General features: G+C 44.1%; 1 protein-coding gene across 2 annotated transcripts in view; it reads left to right on the top strand.

The window, feature by feature from the left end:
- Positions 1-22202, top strand: part of itpa (inosine triphosphatase (nucleoside triphosphate pyrophosphatase)) — a 37925-nt gene that overhangs the window by 5173 nt on the left and 10550 nt on the right. The window contains exons 2-5 of one of the 2 annotated variants that reach the window (XM_085982312.1): positions 2-59; positions 151-215; positions 3068-3141; positions 21937-21968. In XM_085982312.1, coding sequence (XP_085838438.1) covers positions 2-59; positions 151-215; positions 3068-3141; positions 21937-21968 — 229 coding nt within the window. The remainder of the gene's footprint in view (position 1; positions 60-150; positions 216-3067; positions 3142-21936; positions 21969-22202) is intronic. The other variant, XM_085982313.1, reaches the window with a different exon arrangement.

The raw sequence follows: 22202 nt of genomic DNA, 5'->3' as shown, positions 1-22202 counted from the left end.
GGTTGTTCAGATTCTGGGTGACAAGTTTCCTTTCACGCTCATTTCCAAAAAGATTGACTGTAAGTGCTATTCATTCTTAACTGCTTTAGTCATAATACTTGATGAGAATTAGATGAGACTTTCTGTAAGTTAATTATAATTCTTCTCCAGTACCAGAGTACCAGGGTGAGCCTGATGAAATCTCAATAAAGAAATGTCAGGAAGCAGCCAAACAAGTAAGTGTCAGTTACCAGGACTTTTATCATCTGTTCCCAATACGTTTATTAGTGAATTGTCCTGTAATTGTACAACAAACTGTATTACAGCTGTCAGTTATCGGTTAGTGTTCTTTGAATATTGCTTATCTAATGCTTTTATAGTTTTTTGTCTTCCATTTTTTCCCTGCATCACATACCGTTCCTGCCACATACCATTCCCTTGTTAACAGTGTAACTGGGCAACCTGTTCCCAAGCCTCTGCTCTTGAGATTTTGCAGAAACGAGAAGAATGGGGCATAAATGTGGGGCTCCACAAGCATGAACTTTTTTGTTACTTCTCGATGTTTTTCTTTTGGTGTTCAGCATGTCGGAACACTCTTGTAGACCAGCCTTCGCTCCCTATGATCCAGACTCTGACCTTGTCTGCAATATCTGGGTAATCTATAGCGAAGTCAAAGATGAACCTTTGTCTCTCTGACCTCTCCAGAGAGTGCAATTTGAGAGCAGTCTGAGTCTGGAACAGTTAAAGAGACAGGAGGTCACCCTTTCTAGTCAACCAGAGGGAGGCTGAGAGACACCAGCCTGAGGCATACATGCTTAGGGCCTGTTGGAGAAAAGGGTTGTGCCAGTTAGTTCAGCAACCTTAAGCATTCACTCCCTCCACCACCGGCGTACCGTGGCTGCAGTGTTTACCATCTACAAGATGCACAGCAGCAACTCGCCAAGGCTTCTTCGGCAGCACTTCCCAAACCCGCGACCTCTTCCACCTAGAAGGACAAGGGCAGCAGGCGCATGGGCATTCCATCACCTTCAAGTTCCCCTCCAAGTCACACACCATCCCGAGTTGGAAATATGTTGCTGTTCCTTTGCTGGGTCGAAATCCTAGAACTCCCTCCCTAACAGCACTGTGGGAGTGCCATCACCACACGGACTGCAGCGGCTCACCACCACCTTCTCAAGGGCAATTAGGGAAGGCAATAAATGTGGGCCTTGCCAGTGACGCCCACATCCTATAAGCAAATTTAAAAAAAAAAAATCTGATTTGTAAGTGAATTTAGCTGATCGTGATGGGCAAAGTTGCGTATTTCATTATTTTAAAGGTACGAGGAGCAATTGGACATAGGTGAATCCTGCAGTGAAAACTATATTCTGTTTATTTATATATTTCATTTAAAATAAACCATTTTTTTGGTTTACAGTTGTGCTTTGTCTTGCTTGAGAGCTTTTCTGTCCACTGAAGTTAGGAGGAAAAAGAAAGAGTTGCATTTGCATTTCATAGACCTCTGGACATCCCAAAGTGTATTACAGACTATTAAGTCCTTTTGAAGTGTAGTCACTGTTGTAAGAACACACATGGTGGCATGTGCAAGTTCATAGTATCTAGTGCACACAGTAAGTGGTCTCACGATCCATGAGTCATGTTATCATTTAACTAGAAATTGGGTAGGAAAAGTGCTCTCCGAGGTTGTAGGTTCACTTGTGGGAGTGACCAGTGACACTGAACCCAAGTGAACACTTACTGTAGACCCATGAATTTGTAATAGCTGCCAGTCAAATATATATTCAGACAAAACCTATACGATGTTTGTATTTGAATTGAATGACTTTCCTCGGAAACCTGACCAGACGTGGTGACCATATTCTGGGGCATTGTGCATCAATCCAAGCTATAGGCCATTTTCTGTGAGTGAGCCTAATTTTTTAAGCCCATGTGTATTGTGATGGAAAGAAATAAACCAAAACCATAATATCATGAACACTGCTTCATTTTTGTCACACCCAGATCCTGCCAATCATCCCTGCCCCCCTCCCCCTGTTATGTTGGTGCCCCCCACCCCACAGTAATTTCTGATGCATGCTATAAATGGTTAGTGATCTATTTTTATATAAATTGAGAAAATTCTTATGAAATTGCATTTACTTTAGATGCATTTAATTCACTAATTGTCATGGGTCTTTTTTTGCACTCCTTTATCTAAGTCACTTACTCTTTTTCTGAAGTACGATTTTCACGGGCATCTGCGGCCCTCAGTACCTCATTCCAAACGGTGAACATCAGTGGGCTATACAACTCCCAGGCTGAATCACAGCCAAATCTGATCTGACCCTCACCAGATCTATATGCAATCTATATCCAACAGTTGCAATTAGGAGCAGATTTTCCTCTTGCTAGCACATTGCTGGCCTGGCTGAGGTCAGTTAACTTTTTAACGTGATGTGGGCGTCACTGGCATTTATTGTCCATCCCTAATTGCTCTTGGGAAGTGGGGGTGAGCCACCTTCTTGAACCGCTGCAGTCCATGGTTTGGTACAACGGAGTGCCTCTAGGCCATTTCAGAGTGCCTCTAGGCCATTGCTGTGGGTCTGGAGTCATATAGGCCAGGCTGGGTAAGGACGGCAGATTTCCTGCCCTAATAGACATTAATGAACCAGATGTTTTTTTTTATGATAATCCAATAGTTACTTGGTCACAATTACTGATACTAGCTTTTTATTCCAGATTTATTTAATTAACTGAATTTTAAATTCCCCGTGGTGGGATTTGAACTCGGATCATGAACACAGGCCTCTGGATTACTAATCCAGTAACATAACCACTATGCTACCGTACCCCTAACTAACTTTCTGATCATTACGGCTCCATGCTACTCTGAGCAGTGCCCTTGCCCACTAGGCCACCAGGGGAGGTTCATGACATGTTCATTACTGATATTTAACATGTTAAGATGTGGGCCAAACTGCTGTTGGTCTCTGCACAACAGCCAACCGTGAGTATCCAGCTGTGGATTCTGACCTTAAGCAAACTTGCCGATGTTGAAGTAATAGCTTTTTGCTTGGTGACATTTAACATGCCAACTTTATTTCTTTAGATCCAGGGTCCTGTTATAGTAGAAGACACATGTTTGTGTTTCAATGCCCTTGGCGAACTTCCTGGTCCATACATGTAAGTGTGTTGCTGTGTTATCAGTCACTCCTCATTTTCAGTGGATTTACTTTTTGGGGTAACATTTATTATTTTATACTGAACCATACAGACCAGAGAGATTCCAGATTTCATGTCTGGTCTGTGCTGGGGTAGTGACAGGAGTTGCTACAGTTGCTTTCAGTACCTCCTGGGCTGACTCACCCAGAAGTCCAGAATCAGTCTCCACTGACCTTTCCTGGGAGGTGCCTAAAAGTGGGCATTCTCCAAGGACCGGACTGAGCTCAACTGTGATGCCCTCCATAGCTGATTAGCCCATCAGCACTTGCTGCATAGTCCAACGTATGAAGGATGGACACTCGGACAAGATACTAGAGGACTGCTGCTGCCTGTGCAACAATACTCTAATGTGAATCCACGGTGGCATAGTGGTTAGCACTATTGCCTCACAGCGCCAGGGACCTGGGTTCGAATCTGGCCTCGGGTGACTGTGTGGAGTTTGCACATTCTCCTTGTGTTTGCGTGGGTTTCCTCCGGTTTCCTCCCACAGTCCAAAGATGTGCGGGTTAGGTTGATTGGCTATGATAAATTGACCCTTAGTGTTAGGGGGATTAAATACGTGGGGTTACGGGGATAGGGTGGGATATGTGTTGGTGTAGGGGTTACGGGCATCGGGTGGGATATGTGTCGGTGCAGGCTTGATGGGCCGAAATAGCCTCTATCTGCACTGTGGGGTTTCTGTGATTTCTGTGAATCCGTGTCTTCAGGGGAAAAAGGCTCCAGTACTAAATTATCCTATTTAGCTTAAACGTGGATAGGGAATTGTTTGAGTTAGGAGACAGAGTAGGGTTAATGGGCAGTGTTCCCATTAACTTTGGTTCGCGCACCCAAAAAATTCAAAATTCCGCGCATGCACGGTTTTTGCCATTGAAAAGCCGGCTGCACAGGAGGTTCAGAGAGCTGCGCGGCCGCACAGCTTAGAGAACATTGATAATAATGGATATATACTCCAATTGGCAGGATTTGACTACTGGTGTCCCCCCAGGGATCTTTATTGGTGCCTCAGCTTTTCACTATATTTGAGTGACTTAAGGAACATTGATAGATTGAATGAGTGAGCAAAGCTGTGGCAGATGGAGTTCAATATGGGGAAGTGTGAGGTCATCCACTTTGTACCTGGGAAAGAGAGATCAGAGTATTTTCTAAATGGTGAGAAGCGAGGAACTGTGGAGGAGCAGAGATTTAGGGGCCCAAGTACAGAAATCACTAAAAGCTACTGGACAGGCACAAAAAATAACTTAAAAGGATAATGGAATGTTGAGCTAATGGGTCTTTAAAATTATGAAAGGGTTTGATAGAGTGGATACAGAGAGAATGTTTCCACTTGTGGGGAAGAGCATAACAAGAGGCCATCAATATAAGATGGTCACCAAGAAATCCAATGGGGCATTCGGAAGAAACTTCTTTACCCAGAGAGTGGTGAGAATGTGGAACTCACTACCACAGGGAGTGGTTGAAGTAAATAGTATAGATGCATTTAAGGGGAGGCTAGGCAAGCATATGAGGGAGAAGAGAACAGAGGGTTATGCTAAGAGTTAAATGTGGAAAGACTGGAGGAGTCTCGAGTGGAGCATAAACGCCGGCATGGACTGGTTGGGCCGAATGGCCTGTTTCTGTGCCGTATATCCTATGTAAACTTCATTGAGCAAAGGGACTGTGCAACTGTACAGCACATCATCACGCAGGCACATTTGGACAAACATGTATGACGAGGACGATGGGAAAAGACCCTCTGGACCTTCCAGCCTGTCCCCCACAATACAAACTCCCCACCCGGAAGCCATGGAGTCTCCTGGGAGAGGGGAAAAATTAGATTTAAAAACCCAGGCCAAATAGGTTGGGGGGGAATCTGGAAAATTCCTCTCCAACCCCCTTTATGTGATCAAAAACTAGTCCAGGAGACCACAAACACCTTGGTTGGTTAATGTTATACATTGTTTTTAATAATATAGATCAATTGCAGCCTCATTTATTTTGCCAGTGAAAAATTATTACAGAAGCTGATATGGGAGTTGAAGGCACGTGTTATGACTTATTATTTTTATTGCTTATTGACCAGTTCAGGTTACACAGAGTATAATTACATTACATAGCATATATAGTATAGGTTGTACTGCATGTTAGAATTTGAACTTCCCACCAGTACGTTTACTCAGGCTCATGTCATAAGTTAGCTCCCATAAGTAAACCCATGCTGCCTATGAACCAAAACTTGCACAAACAATATCTGGGATAGCATTGCCTCAAGAATGAATCCTTTTACCATTGCGGTCTGTGCCAGAAATACTACAGCCTACCCATCCTGTGCTGCAGATCTCTCCAAGACTGGAAACCCCCCCCCCTTACTGACAAACCGTATCCGTCATGACCTCATTGAATGACCTACTCCTGCTCCTATTTCTTATGTATAGCTCAGGCTGAAAATTGTCTAAGGTATAGAGAAGCGAGAATATCTCATCAGATTTTTTTTTTTAAAAACAACTAAGCTCTTAATTTATATGGCGCCTTTCATGACCCCGGGACGTCCTGAAGCCAATGAAGTACTTTTGGAGTGTAGTCATTGTTGTAATGTAGGAAACACGGCAGCCATTTTGCACACAGCAAGCTCCCACAAACTGCGATGTGATCATGACTGATCATCTCTTTCAGTGATGTTGGTTGAGGGATAAATATTGGCCAGGACTAGAGAACTCCCCTGCTCTTCTTCGAATAGTGTCATGGATCTTTTACATCCACCTGCGGGGGCAGGCGGGGCCGCAGTTTAACGTCTCATCCGAAAGACCACACCTCTGACGGTGCAGCACTCACTCAGTACTGAGCTGAGTGTCGGCCTAGACTTTGTGCTCGAGGGGGGAAGCCTGTCCCCACTCGCTCGGTGGCACCAGGCTGCAGACAGACTTGCCAGATATATTATTCCAAGCGAGTCTTTTCTGGGGCTTTCAGTGAGGCTACTTGCACAACGAGGAATATCGAGCCTCTGGGATAAGCACATAAAGTAAAATAGTGTCCACTGCGCCCCTTTTATTAATCAGTCAATAGACTTCTGCTTTAACCATCACTATAGGCATGATGCAGTACTGTGCATTTTGCATTCAGTAGTTCGTATCTTGTTTCTTGATGGCCATTATCAGAAAGTAAGAATCATAGTGTGTTGTAGATGTTAGCTGGCACACAGACACATTTGGGGTCACTAGAAACTGTAACCTGAAGCACACGGAGTTCAGTCAATGAGTGCCGCTCATTATCATTCATAGTTCCTGAGTTATGTTGAAGATGGTTGAGGGAGTTTGCACATTCTCCCCGTGTTTGCGTGGGTTTCCTCCGGGTGCCCCGGTTTCCTCCCATAGTCCAAAGATGTGCGGGTTAGGTTGATTGGCCATGATTTAAAAAAAAAAATTGGCCCTTAGTGTTAGGGGGGATTAAATACGCGGGGTTACAGGGATAGGGCTTGGGTGGGATGGCTGTCGGTGTAGGGACCGGGTGCTAGGGTTTGGATGATCAGCCATGATCTCGTTGAATGACGGAGCAGGCTCGAAGGGCTGAATGGCCTACTTCTGCTCCTATCTTCTATGTTTCTATGTTCTATGTCTGAACAGGGTATCAGTTTCTGTTGGTGAAGCTCCTTTCTTAATGTGCACAGTACTGAGTATCACCACCAGGTGGCAGAAAGCTCATGCGGTTCTCTCAACATTGCTGCAGCCTCATTTGACAGGAGTTTAAAAGAGAATTTATTGCCGACAATACCCAAAAGAGACAAATCTAGGATATATAGTAATACAATAATACACAAGTAAGGAATGCCTTGTAAGTCTGAATAAGTTATTTCCCTGTTATTCATATTTATAATCTCAAAATGTGACTTTTTTGATCATTCAAGGGCACCAAAAGTAGTTAAACTCCCTTGGCAAGGTCCTGAAGACACTTACAACATAAGAAATAGCAATAAAGACACAGCTGCATACAAATATTGGAGCACCATCAGTAACAGAATGAAGGATGAGTTGGCTTAAGAGAGTTAGAATAACAATGTTATGTAAGCGTTTGTCTCTACTGTTTAAATGTTCCTGAGCGAGAGAGTATCTCAAAGGCTCAGTCAGTAAAATACATGCTTGGCAAGGAACTGACTCGTACAGATTAACAGGCTATGGGCTGGATCCACAGTTGTGCTGAGTTTGCTGGTCTCTGTCGGAGCCTCTCCATCCCTGAGCTTTGGAAGAGGACTGCGCTCCTGGGATCACGATCCAAGGGTGCCAGCTAGCACGTGTGTGGATCCCTGGTGAGTGCAAGAGCAGGCTTGCCTGCAGTGTGTAGAAGATTGAGGTGTCATCTGATCAAGGTGTTTTAAAATGTTAAAAGGATTAGATAGGGTAGGTGCAAAGTATTTCCAGTAGGGCAATCTAGAACAAGGGGACACTACCTTAAAATTAGAGTTGGGCCGTTAGGAGGGAAATCAGGAAGCACTTTTTCCACAAACAGGGTAGTAGAAATCTGGAATTCTCACCCTCAAAAAGCTGTGGATGCTGGGACAATTGGAGCTTTCATTAAGTTGATGGATTATTGTTGGGTAAGGATATTGAAGGACGTGGTGCTAAGGCGGGTAAATGGAATTGAGGTACAGATCAGCCATGATCTAACTGAATGGGGGAGCAGGCTCGAGGGAATGAATGGCCCACTCGTGTTCTTACTTACCTCCTATGGTTTAGTAGTCTGCCGGAACACTCTGACCAGGAGCACATGAGGAATAGCTCCTTGGGCAGGGTACTGGAGAGCGGCTGGTATCTGTGGGACCTCCGTCTGAAGCAGTGCCTTCGGGAGAGGAGGTTGAGAAAAACTGAGGTGGTGAAATCATACAAAAATGTCTCTGTGTAATCACTACTGTAAAATACAGAACAAGCCTATGGGATGACCACTACCTCTGGGACTGTGCCCCAGACCATCCTGCTATGCAATTATCCAGTTATCCATGGTTGAAGATTTCCGGGTTGAAATCGGACTTCCAAAAACAAAATTCTTGCAACTTGCCTTGGCATCGAGTTACTTTGGAAGATTTTGAAAAGCATCCTGAAAGCTATTCTGGTCACGGCTGCCAACATCCCAATCTGGCAAGTCCAGCAAACATCCTCTGCTGCTGCTGTTATGGCCGACGGGCATCCTTTTGGGATGGAAATTATTCTAGCAGTCCAGGCGGACTGCAGAGTAAGAGGCCAGAACAAAGATTAACCCTAAATAACAAAGATTAACCCTGCTGTGTGTGCTTTCCTCAACACTCCGCAATGATTCGAGGACTCTATTGGTTCAAAATTCCCATAGGGAATTGGATTGAAAATATCCAAGTCAGTGGGACCTTTTCATGACACGTGGTTAAGAGAGACCTTTTGGGGCAGGCTGAACACTTCAAAATTCATGAAGTGGTTTCCTGAGGACGGTATGTGCAGATCGGGTGTCATTACAGGGACTGCAGATCGGGTGTCATTACAGGGACTGCAGATCGGGTGTCATTACAGGGACTGCAGATCGGGTGTCATTACAGGGACTGCAGATCGGGTGTCATTACAGGGACTGCAGATCGGGTGTCATTACAGGGACTGCAGATCGGGTGTTATTACAGGGACTGCAGATCGGGTGTCATTAGATCGGGTCAACTGAGCTTTACTCTCTTGTAGTCTCATTGTACAGAGGAATTTCATCTGATTCTAGAGCTAATAGTCTTCTAAAGAGATTTTTCCCACGAAAAGAAAACCTTTCCGATCAGTGAGATTCCCATCAATACTCAGTGTGCCCAAGGAGAAATGTCTTTACACAGTGTGGTGATAAGGTAGATGCAGAGAGGATGTTTCCCATCGTGGGGGAATCTGGAACTCGGGGGCATAGTTTCAGAATAAAGGGTGGCCCTTTTAGAACTGAGATGAGGAGGAATTTCTTATGAGGGTCGTAAATCTGTGGAATTCTCTGCCCCAGAGAGCCGTGGAGGCTGGGTCATTAAATACATTTAAGGTGGAGATAGACAGACTTTTGCAAGATAAGGGAGTCGAGGGTTATGGGGAGCGGCCAGGGAAGGGGCTTTGAGCCCAAGATCAGCCATGATCTTCTTGAATGGCAGAGTAGGCTCGAGGGGCCAAGTGGCCTATTCCTGCTCCTATTTCTTACATTCTTATGTAATGCTGGAACTCGTCACCACATAGTGGTTGAAGCGAATAGCGTGGATGCACTTATCTGGCTTCCCTCTAAACGCATGAGGGAGAAAGGAATAGAAGGAGATGCTGATTGTGAGATGAAGTAAAGTGGGAGGAGACCCGTGTGGAGCATAAACACTGGCATAGACCTGTTGGGCCGAATGACATGTAATTCTATGTAAAAACTATTCAATAAAGTTCAGAATGGTGACCTCTTACAGATAATTTGTCTTTGTTCTCAGCATGTGGTCAATACTGGCAAGGCCACATTTATTTCCTTTCATTAGTTGCCCTGAGATGATGGTGTTAGACCTTCTTGAAGCACTGCAGTCTTTGTAATGGTCCTCCCTCATTGATGTTGGGCAGGGAACTCTAGGCTCTTGACCCAGCAACAATGAAAGGACAGCAATCTATGTCCAAGTCAGGATGGTGTGTGACTTGGAGGTGTCCCTGCTCTCGTCCTGCTAGTTGGTGGAGGTCATAGCGTGAGGAAGGTATTGGTGCAGTGCATCCCTTGGATCATACATACTGCAGCCACAGTGTGCCACCTTGGAGGGGTTGGATACTGAGTCCAGTGGCAAGGGCACCAAGCAAGAAAACTGCTCTGTCCTGGATGGTGTCAGGTTTTCTTGTGATATTGCAGCTGCACCCATCCAGGCAAGTATTCTGTCACACTCTTGACGTGAGCCTTGTCGATGGTAGAGGTTTTCAGGGATTGGAAGGTGAGCCACTTGACCCGAGATCCAGCCTCTGTCCTGCTCTTGTAGCCACCTTGTTCACATGACTAAAAGGTGATGTGTTTTGGAGACTGGTTGTAAATCATCAAACATCTTTTCAGATAAGGATATAATAATCCCACAGGAAATACTAGAGGTTCAGTATGGAAGGGATCTACTTTCAGTCTGGGTTACTCCTTTTTGGCTTTGCATTAGGTCTTGAAGTGTCGTCAAATGCCTTCCAATAATTTCAGCAATTCTCAGACAGCAGTGTCTGGTGGATTTGCTAACGGCCATTGAGGGCTAAATATATTGTTGACCCACAGAGCTTTCAATCAAGGGCATGGATTTTGAGAACCTCAATGTTTACAACAATGGGAAAGCCTCGACTCTCAACTTTCAACACCAAATGGAAGAGGTTCGTTCACCCAGTGCAAGTGTAATTACCTATGCTTGCCGACCTACGTTGACTCCCGGTCCAGCCAGCAACGCCTCTATTTTTAAAATTCTCATCCTGTTCAAATCCCTCGAAGGCCTCAGGCCTTCAGGAAGATGTAGGTTAGTAAAATAGGCAGACAAGTGGCAAACTGAGGTAACCCATGGGGGTTTTTGTGGTTTTATGGTTCTTGCACTTAAAACTGATACTTTACCATCCCCTATTTTAGCACAAGTGATTAGTGAACCCGATATATCCTGTTTGTTGCTCAGAGTATTTACTGGACTCTATCTAGTAATTGTGCTAAAATTGTATTTAACTAGATAGAGAGCTCGCCAACCATGAAGATAGAACCAATCACTAAGCTGTGAGCTGGACAGTGCAGAGCATCTCCGTGTGTTATTCTTTGGCAGGGCAGTAGAGCGAGGAGGAAATCACAATCTATTCTGCTCTTCCTTGCCCGCTCATGAGCCAGTACGTAGATCACTCCTGTCACCGCTATAATTAAGAATTCTTTTGGAACAGTTTCCGTGCTGTCTGTTCCTGAAACTGTTTCAAAACGGTTTAATTTTTGTGTGTGTGTGAAACACTGCTTCTGGTGTTGTCAACTCCACGTCAACCAGAGGAAAGAATTTAACAACGGGGCCTTCAATGAGGAGGATCACCTGACCAATCTGGCAGGACACGCATGCAAAGTTCTTGGACGGCGTCCCTTACTGGTACTTCCCCTCCAACCCATATAACATGAATTCTAAAATAACAGAAAATGCTGGTAACACTCAGCAGGTCAGGCAGCATCCGGGGAGAGATAAACAGTTAACGTTTCAGGTCTGTTACCCTTAGTCAGAACTGGAAAAAGTTAGAGATGTAACAGATTTTAAGCCAGTGGGGAGGGGAGGAAATAACAAAAAGGACGGTCTGTGATAGGGTGGAAGGCAGGAGAGATTAAATGTTGCAAATGGGAATGGCAGAATCATCAACAGCTGCTGCTTGAAAAAATGGGGGGGTTATAGTCTGAAATTGTTGAACTCGATGAGTCCAGAGGGCTGTAAAGTGCCTAATCGAAAGATGAGGTGCTGCTCCTCAAGCTTACGTTGAGCTTCATTGGCACAGTGTAAGAGGCCGAGGTCAGAGTGGGTGAAGAATGGTTGGTTATCATGCATCGCTTCTATTTCCATCCAGTGTCTCTGCAGTATGTACTGTACCTCCCAACCAAATATAATGCTGGGTGAATCTGTATACTGCCTTAATTTCAAAAGAGTACCTTCTACCTACTCCATTATTGTCGCACATCCATTTTTCACACCAGCTGCCTTGTGACCTCTGTGAATTTCCCAAATTGAGGCTGTTATTGACCATTTTTACGATGTGGATTAGTGTCCAGTAGGAATTTGGACTGTCTGCGAAAGGAGACCTCCATCCCATGAATCTGCACTAGATTCACATGCATATCCCAGGGGTAAAATAATAGTGACACCCAGTCCCTTAAACAGATGATCCTCATCATTCTCTATGCGAGTGCCACAAACTTCCTGCTCTGCTGGCCAATTGAAATTGTCTGTGGCATTAGAAGTGTAAAGGCTGATTTCATTCCGAGACCATTTTCCATAGTGCAGATTTATGGCTAGCAACAGTGAACCATTCCAAACATCCTGTGAAGCGTCTGGATCACTCCACAGGTCGAGCACCCGGGGAGTACTTCTTGGGTTTATAACTTTTGTTGTGCTTGTTAAAAATATATATAGTGGCATCTGTATTTCTCTTTTTTGAAAATCAGGATTTAAGTTCTGATGCTGTTTCACTCACAACCACACAAGGATGGAAATATGTTTACCAAGCCTGGAATTAACTTATCACCACCCTTCCAAAATAAATAGCGTGTTCATACTCTGAATATCAAAATCAGGGATGTGGGTCAGAGGCTCGTAGTTTTTGATGGTCATTAGGAAATGTACATTCCCCCCCACTTCTAAACCTGTCAATCTGTCGGGTGGCATTGACTGAGACTGTGAGCTGTTGTCAGGCTGTATCTTCTGGCCTCAGTGACACCTGTCTGGGCTGACCGTACTCATCAAGATCACGTACCACAGAAGTTTCCACAGACTGTCCATGTGTTTTTTTGTGTATAGGAATCGAAGATTTTTTTTTTTTTTTTTTAAACAGAAATTCGTAAATGCATAATGTTTACTTCAATGTGACAGCACTTTCTAAGCTAAATGTCACACTAAGTACGGAATGCTGCGTAGTTTGAAGGCTTGGGCGTGTCGGCCTTGGCTCAGTGGGAGCACTCTTGCCTCCGAGTCAGAAGGTTGTGGGTTCAAGTCCCACTCCAGAGACTTGAGCACTTAAGCTAGGCTGACACTCCAGTGCAGTTCTGAGGGAGTGCTGCACTGTCGGAGGTGCCGTCTTTCGGATGAGACATTAAACCGAGACTCCATCTGCTCTCAGGTGAACATAGAAGATCCCACGGCACTATCCGAACAAGAGCAGGGGAGTTCTTCTCTATCCTGCTCAATATTTATCCCTCTAAACATCACTAAAAAGCAGATTATCTGTTCATTCGCTCGTTGCTGTTTGTGGGACCTTGTTAGCAAATTGGCTGCTGTGTTTCCTTCATTACAACACTGATTACACTTCAAAAATACTTTATTGGCTGTAAAGCACTTTGGGACATGCTGATGTTGTGAAAGACACAAGTTCTCTACGATTTTTCATTCTCGTACGATTGGAATTTCCTTGAACTCCCTACCAAACAGCACTGTGGGAGCACCTTCGCCACACACTACAGCGCTTTAAGAAGAGGGCTCACCACCACCTTCTCACGGGCAATAAATGCCAGTCTCGCCAGCGATGCCCACATCACCAGAATGAAATTTAAAAAAATAAAAATTTCAATAAAACCCTTTTTAGGTGGATTTTATTTGCTCATGAGAGTAAGGGATTTCAACATTATAGGGTGGAGCACTTTTCCATTTCTTGCATTCAGCTTCATTAGGTCAGGTATTGTATGCTGAGTGAAGCTCCCTCTGCTGTCTCAGTGTTGTGCCTTGCCCTCGGACGATCACTTCTCCTTTACCTATGTGCCTGTTGCATGGTCCTCACCACTCAACGTTGCAGTTTTATTTTAAGTGAGATTGACCATTTAGCACAATTAGTTTTCAACTAAACTAAATTGAAACTTTAAAAAAAAAAAAACAGCATAGGATAAAACTAAATCTAACACTACTAAAGGAAATCGTGAGGAATGTAGAAAGTGTAGTGAGAAAGATTATTAGAAGGGCTAAAAGGAAATATGAAAAACGCAAGGAAATGGTCAGGGCTTTTATGAAAAGTAAACAAATAATTAGAGGATAAGCCTACTTGAGGACAAAGGGGGGAATATAGTTGGGAATGATGAAGTTATGGTGGAGATATTAACTATTTGCATCAGTTTTTATAAATGATGGTTGAAGTGAGACTAAAGGAGGATGTGGTACAATTGTTAAAGATGACGGTGGGGGGGAGAGGAGAAAGAGATTATGATCTCATGACTTCCCAAAGCACTTTACAACCAATGAAGTACTTTTGGAGTGTAATCACTGTTGTAATGTAGGAAACACGGCATTCAATTAGCGCACAGCAAGCTCCCACAAACAGCAATGTGATCATGACCAGATAATCTGTTTTTGTTATGTTGATTGAGGGATATAGAAACATAGAAGATAGGAGTAGGCCATTCGGCCCCTCGAGCCTGCTCCGCCATTCAATGAGATCATGGCTGATCATCCAAATTCAGTACCCTGTCCCTGCCTTCTCCCCATATCCCTTGATCCCTTTAGCCTTAAGAAATATATCCAACTCCTTGAATATATTTAATGAACTGGCCTCTACTGCCCTCTGTGGCAGAGAATTCCACAGGTTCACCACTCTCTGGGTGAAGAAATTCCTCCTCATCTCAGTCCTAAATGGCTTACCCCTTATCCTTAGACTATGACCCCTGGTTCTGGACTCCCCGGCCATCGGGAACATCCTTCCTGCATCTGGTCTGTCCAGGCCTGACAGAATTTTATAGGTTTCGATGAGATCCCCTCTCAATCTTCTAAACTCCAGTGAGTATGAGCCCAATCGACACAATCTCTCCTCATACGTCATTCCTGCCATCCCAGGTATCAGCCTGGTGAATCTTTGCTGCACTCCTTCCATGGCAAGAACATCCTTCCTCAGATAAGGCGACCAAAACTGCACACAATACTCAAGGTGCGGTCTCACCAAGGCCCTGTACAACTGCAGCAAGACATCCTTGTTCCTGTACTCAAACCCTCTTGCTACGAAGGCCAACATACCATTTGCCTTCTTAACCACCTGCATGCTTGCCTTCAGCGACTGGTGCACAAGAACACCCAGGTCTCTGCACTTCCCTTCTCTCAATCTATTGCCATTCAAATAATTGCCTTCCTGTTTTTGCCACCAAAGTGGATAACCTCACATTTATCCACATTATAATGCATTTGCCATGTTTCTGCCTAATCACCCAACCTGTCCAAATCGTACCGGAGTTTCACGACATCCTCCTCACAGCATACCCTCCCACCCAGCTTTGTGTCGTCTGCAAATTTGGAGATACTATGTCCAATTCCCTCGTCCAGATCATTAATATATATTGTGAACAGCTGGGGTCCTAGGACCGATCCTTGCGGTACCCCACTAGTCACTGCCTGCCACTCGGAAAACGACCTGTTTATTCCAACTCTGCTTTCTATCTGCCAACCAGTTCTCTATCCAAGTCAATACCTTGCCCCCAATCCCATGTGCCTTAATTTTGCACGCTAATCTCTTATGCGGGACCTTATCGAAAGCCTTCTGAAAGTCCAAATACACCACATCCACTGGTTCTCCCTTATCTATTTTACCAGTTACATCCTCAAAAAATTCCAGTAGATTAGTCAAGCACGATTTGCCTTTTGTAAATCCATGTTGACTTTGTCCGATCCTGTCACTGCTTTCCAAGTGCTCTGCTATTACATCTTTTATAATGGACTCTAGCATTTTCCCCACTACTGATGTCAGGCTTTTTCTCTACCACCTTTTTTGAATAGTGGGGTAACATTAGCTACCCTCCAATCCATGGGTACTGTTCCAGAGTCTATCGAGTTCTGGAAGATGACCAGCAATGCATCTACTATCTCCAGGGCCACTTCCTTAAGTACCCTGGGATGTAGATTATCAGGCCCTGGGGATTTATCGGCCTTCAATCCCATCAACTTCACCAACACCATTTCCCTACAAATACTGATTTCTTTCAGTTCCTCCCTATCATTAGTCCCTATGTTCCCCGACATCTCTGGGAGGTTATTTGTGTCCTCCTTTGTGAAGACAGAACCAAAATATGTATTTAATTGGTCTGCCATTTCTTTGTTCCCCATTATAAATTCCCCTGATTCTGACTGCAAGGGACCTACGCTTGACTTCACCAATCTTTTTCTCTTCACATCACATATCTATAAAAGCTTTGTCAGTTTTTATGTTCCCTGCAAGCTTACTTTCATAATCTATTTTCCCCATCTTAATTAATCCCTTTGTCCTCCTTTGCTGAATCCTAAACTGCTCCCAATCCTCAGGTTTGCTGCTTTTTTTGGCCAATTTATATGTTCGCTCTTTGGATCTTATGTTATCCCTAATTTCCCTTGTTAGCCATAGTTGAGTCACCTTTTTTGATTTTTATGCCAAACTGGGATAAACAAATTCTGTAGTTCATCCATGCGATCTTTGAATGTTTGCCATTGCCTATCCACCGTCAACCCTTTGAGTGACATTACCCAATCAATCCTACCCAACTCGCGTCTCATGCCATCATAGTTCCCTTTATTTAAATTCAGGACCCTAGTCTCTGAGTCAACTACTTCATTCTCCATCTTAATGAAGAATTCTATCACATTATGATCGCTCTGACCCAAGGGGCCTCGCACAACAAGATTGCTAATTAATCCTTTCTCATTGCATAATACCCAGTCTAAGATGGCCTGATCCCTAGTTGGTTCCTCGACATATTGGTCCAGAAAACCATCCCGTATACACTCCAGGAATTCCTCCTCCACAGTATTGTTACTAATTTGGTTAGCCCAATCTATATGTAGATTAAAATCATCCATGATGACTGCTGTGCCCTTATTGCACGCTTCTCTAATTTCCCTTTTAATGCCATCCCCAACCTCCGCATTACTGTTTTGGGGGGGGGGGTCTATACACCACTCCCACTAACGTTTTCTGCCCTTTGGTATTTCTCAGTTCTACCCATACAGATTCCACATCATCAGAGCTAATATCTTTCCTTACAATTGTGTTAATCCCCTCTTTAACCAGCAATGCTTCCCCACCTCCTTTTTGCCTATCTTTCCTGAATATTGAATACCCCTGGATGTTGAGTTCCCAGCCTTGGTCCCCCTGGAGCCATGTTTCTGTAATTCCAATCATATCATATTCATTTACCTCTATTTGCGCTGCTAATTCATCCACCTTATTACGAATGCTCCTTGCATTAAGACACAAAGCTTTCAGGCTTGTTTTTTTAACGCTCTTAGACCTTTTAGAATTATTATTTACTGTGGCCATGTTTGTTTTAAACCCTTGATTTCTCTGACTGCCACCTTTTTGTTTTTCTCCCTGTCTTTTGCTTCTATCCTTGTTTCCCTTTCCTTTGTCTCCCTGCTTAGGTTCCTAACCCCCTGCCATTTTAGTTTAAACCCTCCCCCAGAGCACTAGCAAACACTCCCCCTAGGACATCAGTCCTGGCCCTGCCCAGGTGCAGACTGTCTGGTTTGTACTGGTCCCATATTGGCCAGGACACCAGGGAAAGCTTCCCTCCTCCTCTTCGAAATAGTCCCATGGGATCTTTTATATCCACCTGAGAGAGCAGACGGGGCCTCCGTTTAATGTTTTATCTGAAAGACGGCACCTCTGACAGTGCAGCACTCCCTCAGCAACACGAGTGTCAGCCTAGATTTTTGTGCTCAAGTCTCTGGAGCGGGACTTGAACCCACAACCTTCTGACTCAGTAGGTGAGAGTGCTACCTACTGAGCCACGACTGACCAAGGAATTAGCTCTGGAAAAAATTAGCTGAACTCTAGGTGAGTAACCACTCGATCGTGATGGTACCCACCCTAGGCTGTGGCAAGCAGTCAAATAGCAGAGGCTTTGACTGCAATTTTTTTCAATCTTCCTTGAACTGGCACATTGTGCTGTGCGACGGGAGAGCAGCCAAATGCTCAGTTCAAGAAGGATAAATCGGATAATTATGGACCAATTAATCTGATCAGTAATGGGCAAATTCTTGGAGTCCATAATTCAAAATGAAGCATTTAGAGATGCAAGGGCTAATCAAGGACAGCCAATGTGAATTTGTTAAAAGCAAGTCATGTTTGAGAGATTTTTAATATTTTTTGAAGAGGTGATTGGCTAGATAGTCCATGCAATAGATGTATTGTATGTAGATTTTCAAAAGCTGTTCAATGGATTGTCTCGGTTTGTTACAAAACTCAAGTGTATTATGAGATTTAGCAGCATGGATCGAAAGTTGCGTGATGCAGAGGAAATGGAGAGTTACGGTTGATGGACATCACTGTGATTGGGTTGGAAGTGGCATATCCAGGAGTCCGTACTGGGTGCACATCTACTGACCGCACAAAAGTCAGTAGCGGGTTTAAATCCAATCCAAACTAACAGCAGGAAACTCTTACTTCTCGTCTGGCTGTAAGGATTAGTAGAATAGACTCAGAAGTGGCAAATGCAATTTAATGCAGAAAAGTGCGAGATAATATAGTCTAGTAGAAAAAACGAGGAATGGAACAATATGGTCATTAGAAAAACTTCGACGGTTGTGGACGAATAGAGAGAACCCTTGAAAATACAAGTGTAAGTGGATAAAGCCATAAAAAGGGACAACAGCATATTGGGTTTTATAATTGGGGCAAAGAGATAATGGTAAATTTGTACACGGTAATAGTTCAGTCATAGTTAGCGTACAATATGCAGTTTTGGTGCCCCACTATAGAAAGGACATTAAGATCATAGAGAGCGTATAGATTCACCGGGATGATAACGATAGTTATGAACAGAGATTTGAGATACGGGGACTATTCCACTCGAGCAGAGAAGGTTAAGGAGATTTAAAATCATAAGGGTTTTGATGGGATGAGTAGACAAAGACAATTTTCTTTGGTTGAACGGGTCAGTGACGAGGGGTCATCAATTTAAAATTGTCCTCCAGTGCGAAGAGAAGTTAATCTTTTTAAAGGAAAAAAAAATGGATAAATATTGGAAGCAGATAATGATAAAGGGCCAAGGGGAGAGAGCAGAGCAGTAGAGTTAGTTGTGGCTTGCTCTAGCAAAGATCCAGTGGGCTGAACGGCTTCCTTCTCTACTGTAAACCTCGTTCTACCTATGGACAAGTCTAATAATTTCTGAGACCATCCGAACAGGCGTCACTTAGAGCCCTTGCAGTCAGATGAGAAGTAAGAGAGTTTCCTGCTGTCTGTTTGGATTGGATTTAAATTCCAGGTGAAGGATTGTGTTTTGCTTAAGGCCTACCATCAAGGCCCTGGTTATGAATGATCTTGTTGATAAAACTGATCAAACTGAAAACAAACAGTCAACGGGCCAGGCAGCATCTGTGGTCTTCAGTTCTGATCAATAGTACACATCCGCAGCATCATAACTTGTCTTCTCTCTCTACCGATGCTGACAGACCTGCGTATTTTCTAGCATTTTCTGTTTTTATTTTGAGATTTGTCGGTTTTCCTGTAAAGTCAATTATAGGCTCGGCTATTTTGAACAATTTGCATAAAGTTTGCTTGAAAAGTTCATTGTACAAAAATTCTCCTCGGTGTTGCATCATCAGTCTCATTGTACCTTTTCGTTGTATCATAAAACGTGATTAAAAGTTATCTGGAAGTAGTTTCTTTCTACTGTTGCCCTGAATCCGACATTAAATTAAATAGCTGTTGAATCAACATGTATGGCAAACTAGTCAACTTTAAAAACAGATAAAGGTTGAAAAATCTACATAGAGCCAAGTGAAGACGAGAAGGGAGGGCAAATCGGGAAGTAAAAAGAACATCCCAAGGCTCTGCATAGCAATTGAAGCTCAATCACTGTTATGTAGGCAAACGCAGCAACCAAATTTGTGCCCAGCAAGGTCCCACACACAGCAAATGCGATAAAGGCCAATATAATCTGTTTTGGTGGTGGTTTGAGATATATAATTCTGGCCCGGACATTGGGAGAATTTCTCAGCTCTTTGAATAGTGTCATGGGGTCTTTTATGTCCACCTGAAGCAGCAGACGAGACTTCTGTTTAAAATCTCATGTGAAAGACAGCACCTTGACAGTGCAACACTCAGTACTCCACCAGAGCGTTAGCCTGGATTATGTGCTCAAGTCCTAGAGGGGGTTTTGAACCCACAACCTTCCTTCCCTAAGGACATTAGTGAACCAGTTGGGTTTTTATAACAATCTGACAGTTTCATGGTCACTTACTGATACTACAGAAGAATGAGTTTAGAATTGCTTGAGACTCGATCACTTAATAATCAAACATTGTCAACGCTCAAAGACCTGTATTCCTACTTTTAAGTATTCCGTTTATCCAAGATCCAGGTTCCTGATGCAAATACCTATGATCCACAGTTCCATGTGTCAGTTTTCCCAGCTCCTATCCTGGAGACGTTGACTCACGGTGGGACATGGTTCCATGCTTGTCCTTCAATACCTCGCCCAAATGTCAGTTCTTCACAAGTGAACCTTGACACCTGAGTGTTGTCAGACGATTCCGCTGTAGGTGATAGCACAACAGACCCTGATCCTGGGCTTGCCTAATGTGCTCTTTCTAGCATAGGTCACTGTGTCGTGATCGGGAGCCAGAACCATAGAAACGTAGAAAAGTAGGAGCAGGAGTAGGCCATTCGGCCCTTCGAGCCTGCTCTGCCATTCGATATGATCATGGCTGATCCTCTATCTCAATACCACATTCCTGCTCTCTCCCCATATCCCTTGATACCTTTTGTCTAGAAATCTATCTATCTCCTTCTTGAATATATTCAGTGACTTGGCCTCCACAGCCTTCTGTGGTAGAGAATTCCATAGGTTGACCATCCTGAGTGAAGAAATTTCTCCTCTTAGTCCTAAATGTCCTACCCCGTATCCTGAGACACTGACCCCCCCCCCCCCCCCCCGCCCCCCCCAAAAGCCAGGGGAAACATCCTCCCTGCATCCAGTCTGTCTAGCCCTGTCAGAATTTTATACGTTTCATATGAGATCCCCTCTCATTCTTCTAAACTCTAGTGAATACAGGCCTAGTCGACCCAATCGCTCCTCATACGACAGTCCTGCCATTCCTGGAATCAGTCTAGTGAACCTTTGCTGCACTCCCTCTATGGCAAGTATATCCTTTTAGGTAAGGAGACCAAAACTGCACACAGTACTCCAGGTGTGGTCTCACCAAGGCCCTGTATAACTGCAGTAACACATCCTTGCTCCTGTACTCTCATCCTCTTGCAATGAAGGCCAGCATACCATTTGCCTTCCTAACTGCTTGCTGCACCTGCATGTTTGCTTTCAGTGACTGGTGTACAAGGACACCCAGTTCCCTTTGTACATCAACATTTCCCAAACTATTACCATTTAAATAATACTCTACCCTGGGTTTTTTTGGGGGGGTGGGGGGAGGTTTCTCTCTCTAACCCAGGGGCACTCTGACCAATTGCACTGCCCTGACTCAGATCTGCTAATTTCCAACAGAGTTCGAAGCAAGAACAGAAAAAAGCTGAAAATCTCAGCGGGACAGGCAGCATCTGTGGGGGGAAAATGGGCCCGAAACGTCAACTGACTCTGGTGTTTCCACAGACCTGCTGAGTATTTGCAGCTTTTTCTGTCTTTGTTCAGATCTGCAGTATCTTCTTTTGTTTTAATTCGGAACATGGAAGCAGGAGGAGGCCATTCAGCCTCTCGGGCCTGCTCCACCATTCAATTAGATCATGGCTTGATCTGTACCATCAACTTACCCGCCTTAGCCCCATGTCCCTTGATGCCCTCGCCTAACAGAAATATCTTGGTCTTGGAGGCTCCAATTGTCCCAGCAACCCCTGATTGTAACCCAGTATCGGTCAGGAGAGGAAGAAATGGGAGGGGAACAAAGAACCTGACTACGTGAATGGGAACAAGGGGATGACCGCACAGTAATGTGGGCAAGTTTCAGGTAACATACGCAAAATGGGCAAGTGGCCCTCCAAAAGGACAACGGGTTTCATTTTCTTTGTGAGGGAAGCTGCAATACTTGGAACGGCTCTGAATTTGAGAGTTATGGGCCAGTGACATTATGCAGGTTATGTAAATGCAGGTGCTTGTGACATATTTGTAATTTCTAAATGGCAAACTTTTTTTCCCCCACCCCCCTTCTAGAAAATGGTTCCTGGAAAAGTTGCATCCCGAAGGTTAGTGAATTTAGGGGCTTAGAAGCCTTAGTTTTCTGTAAATTATACAAACGTATAGTAATGGGTGGGAATCCAATATAAGATGGTCAACAACTTCCGCTGCGTAACCATGACAATTGGGAAAGGGGGTTCAACAGTCTATCTCCTTAACCAATGAGATTAAAGGATTGAGAAATAAACCGAAGATAGACTGAGAAGGAGGGCGAGTTAGAGTGGGTGAATTCAATGTCAAAT

This window comes from Somniosus microcephalus, chromosome 3 (genome assembly GCF_052327205.1).
Source record: "Somniosus microcephalus isolate GS21.2 chromosome 3, FLI_Smic_1.0, whole genome shotgun sequence".
Classification (NCBI taxonomy): Eukaryota; Metazoa; Chordata; class Chondrichthyes; order Squaliformes; family Somniosidae; genus Somniosus; species Somniosus microcephalus.
The sequence above is the reverse complement of the archived record's forward strand: the minus strand, read 5'-3'. Positions and strand labels throughout refer to the sequence as shown.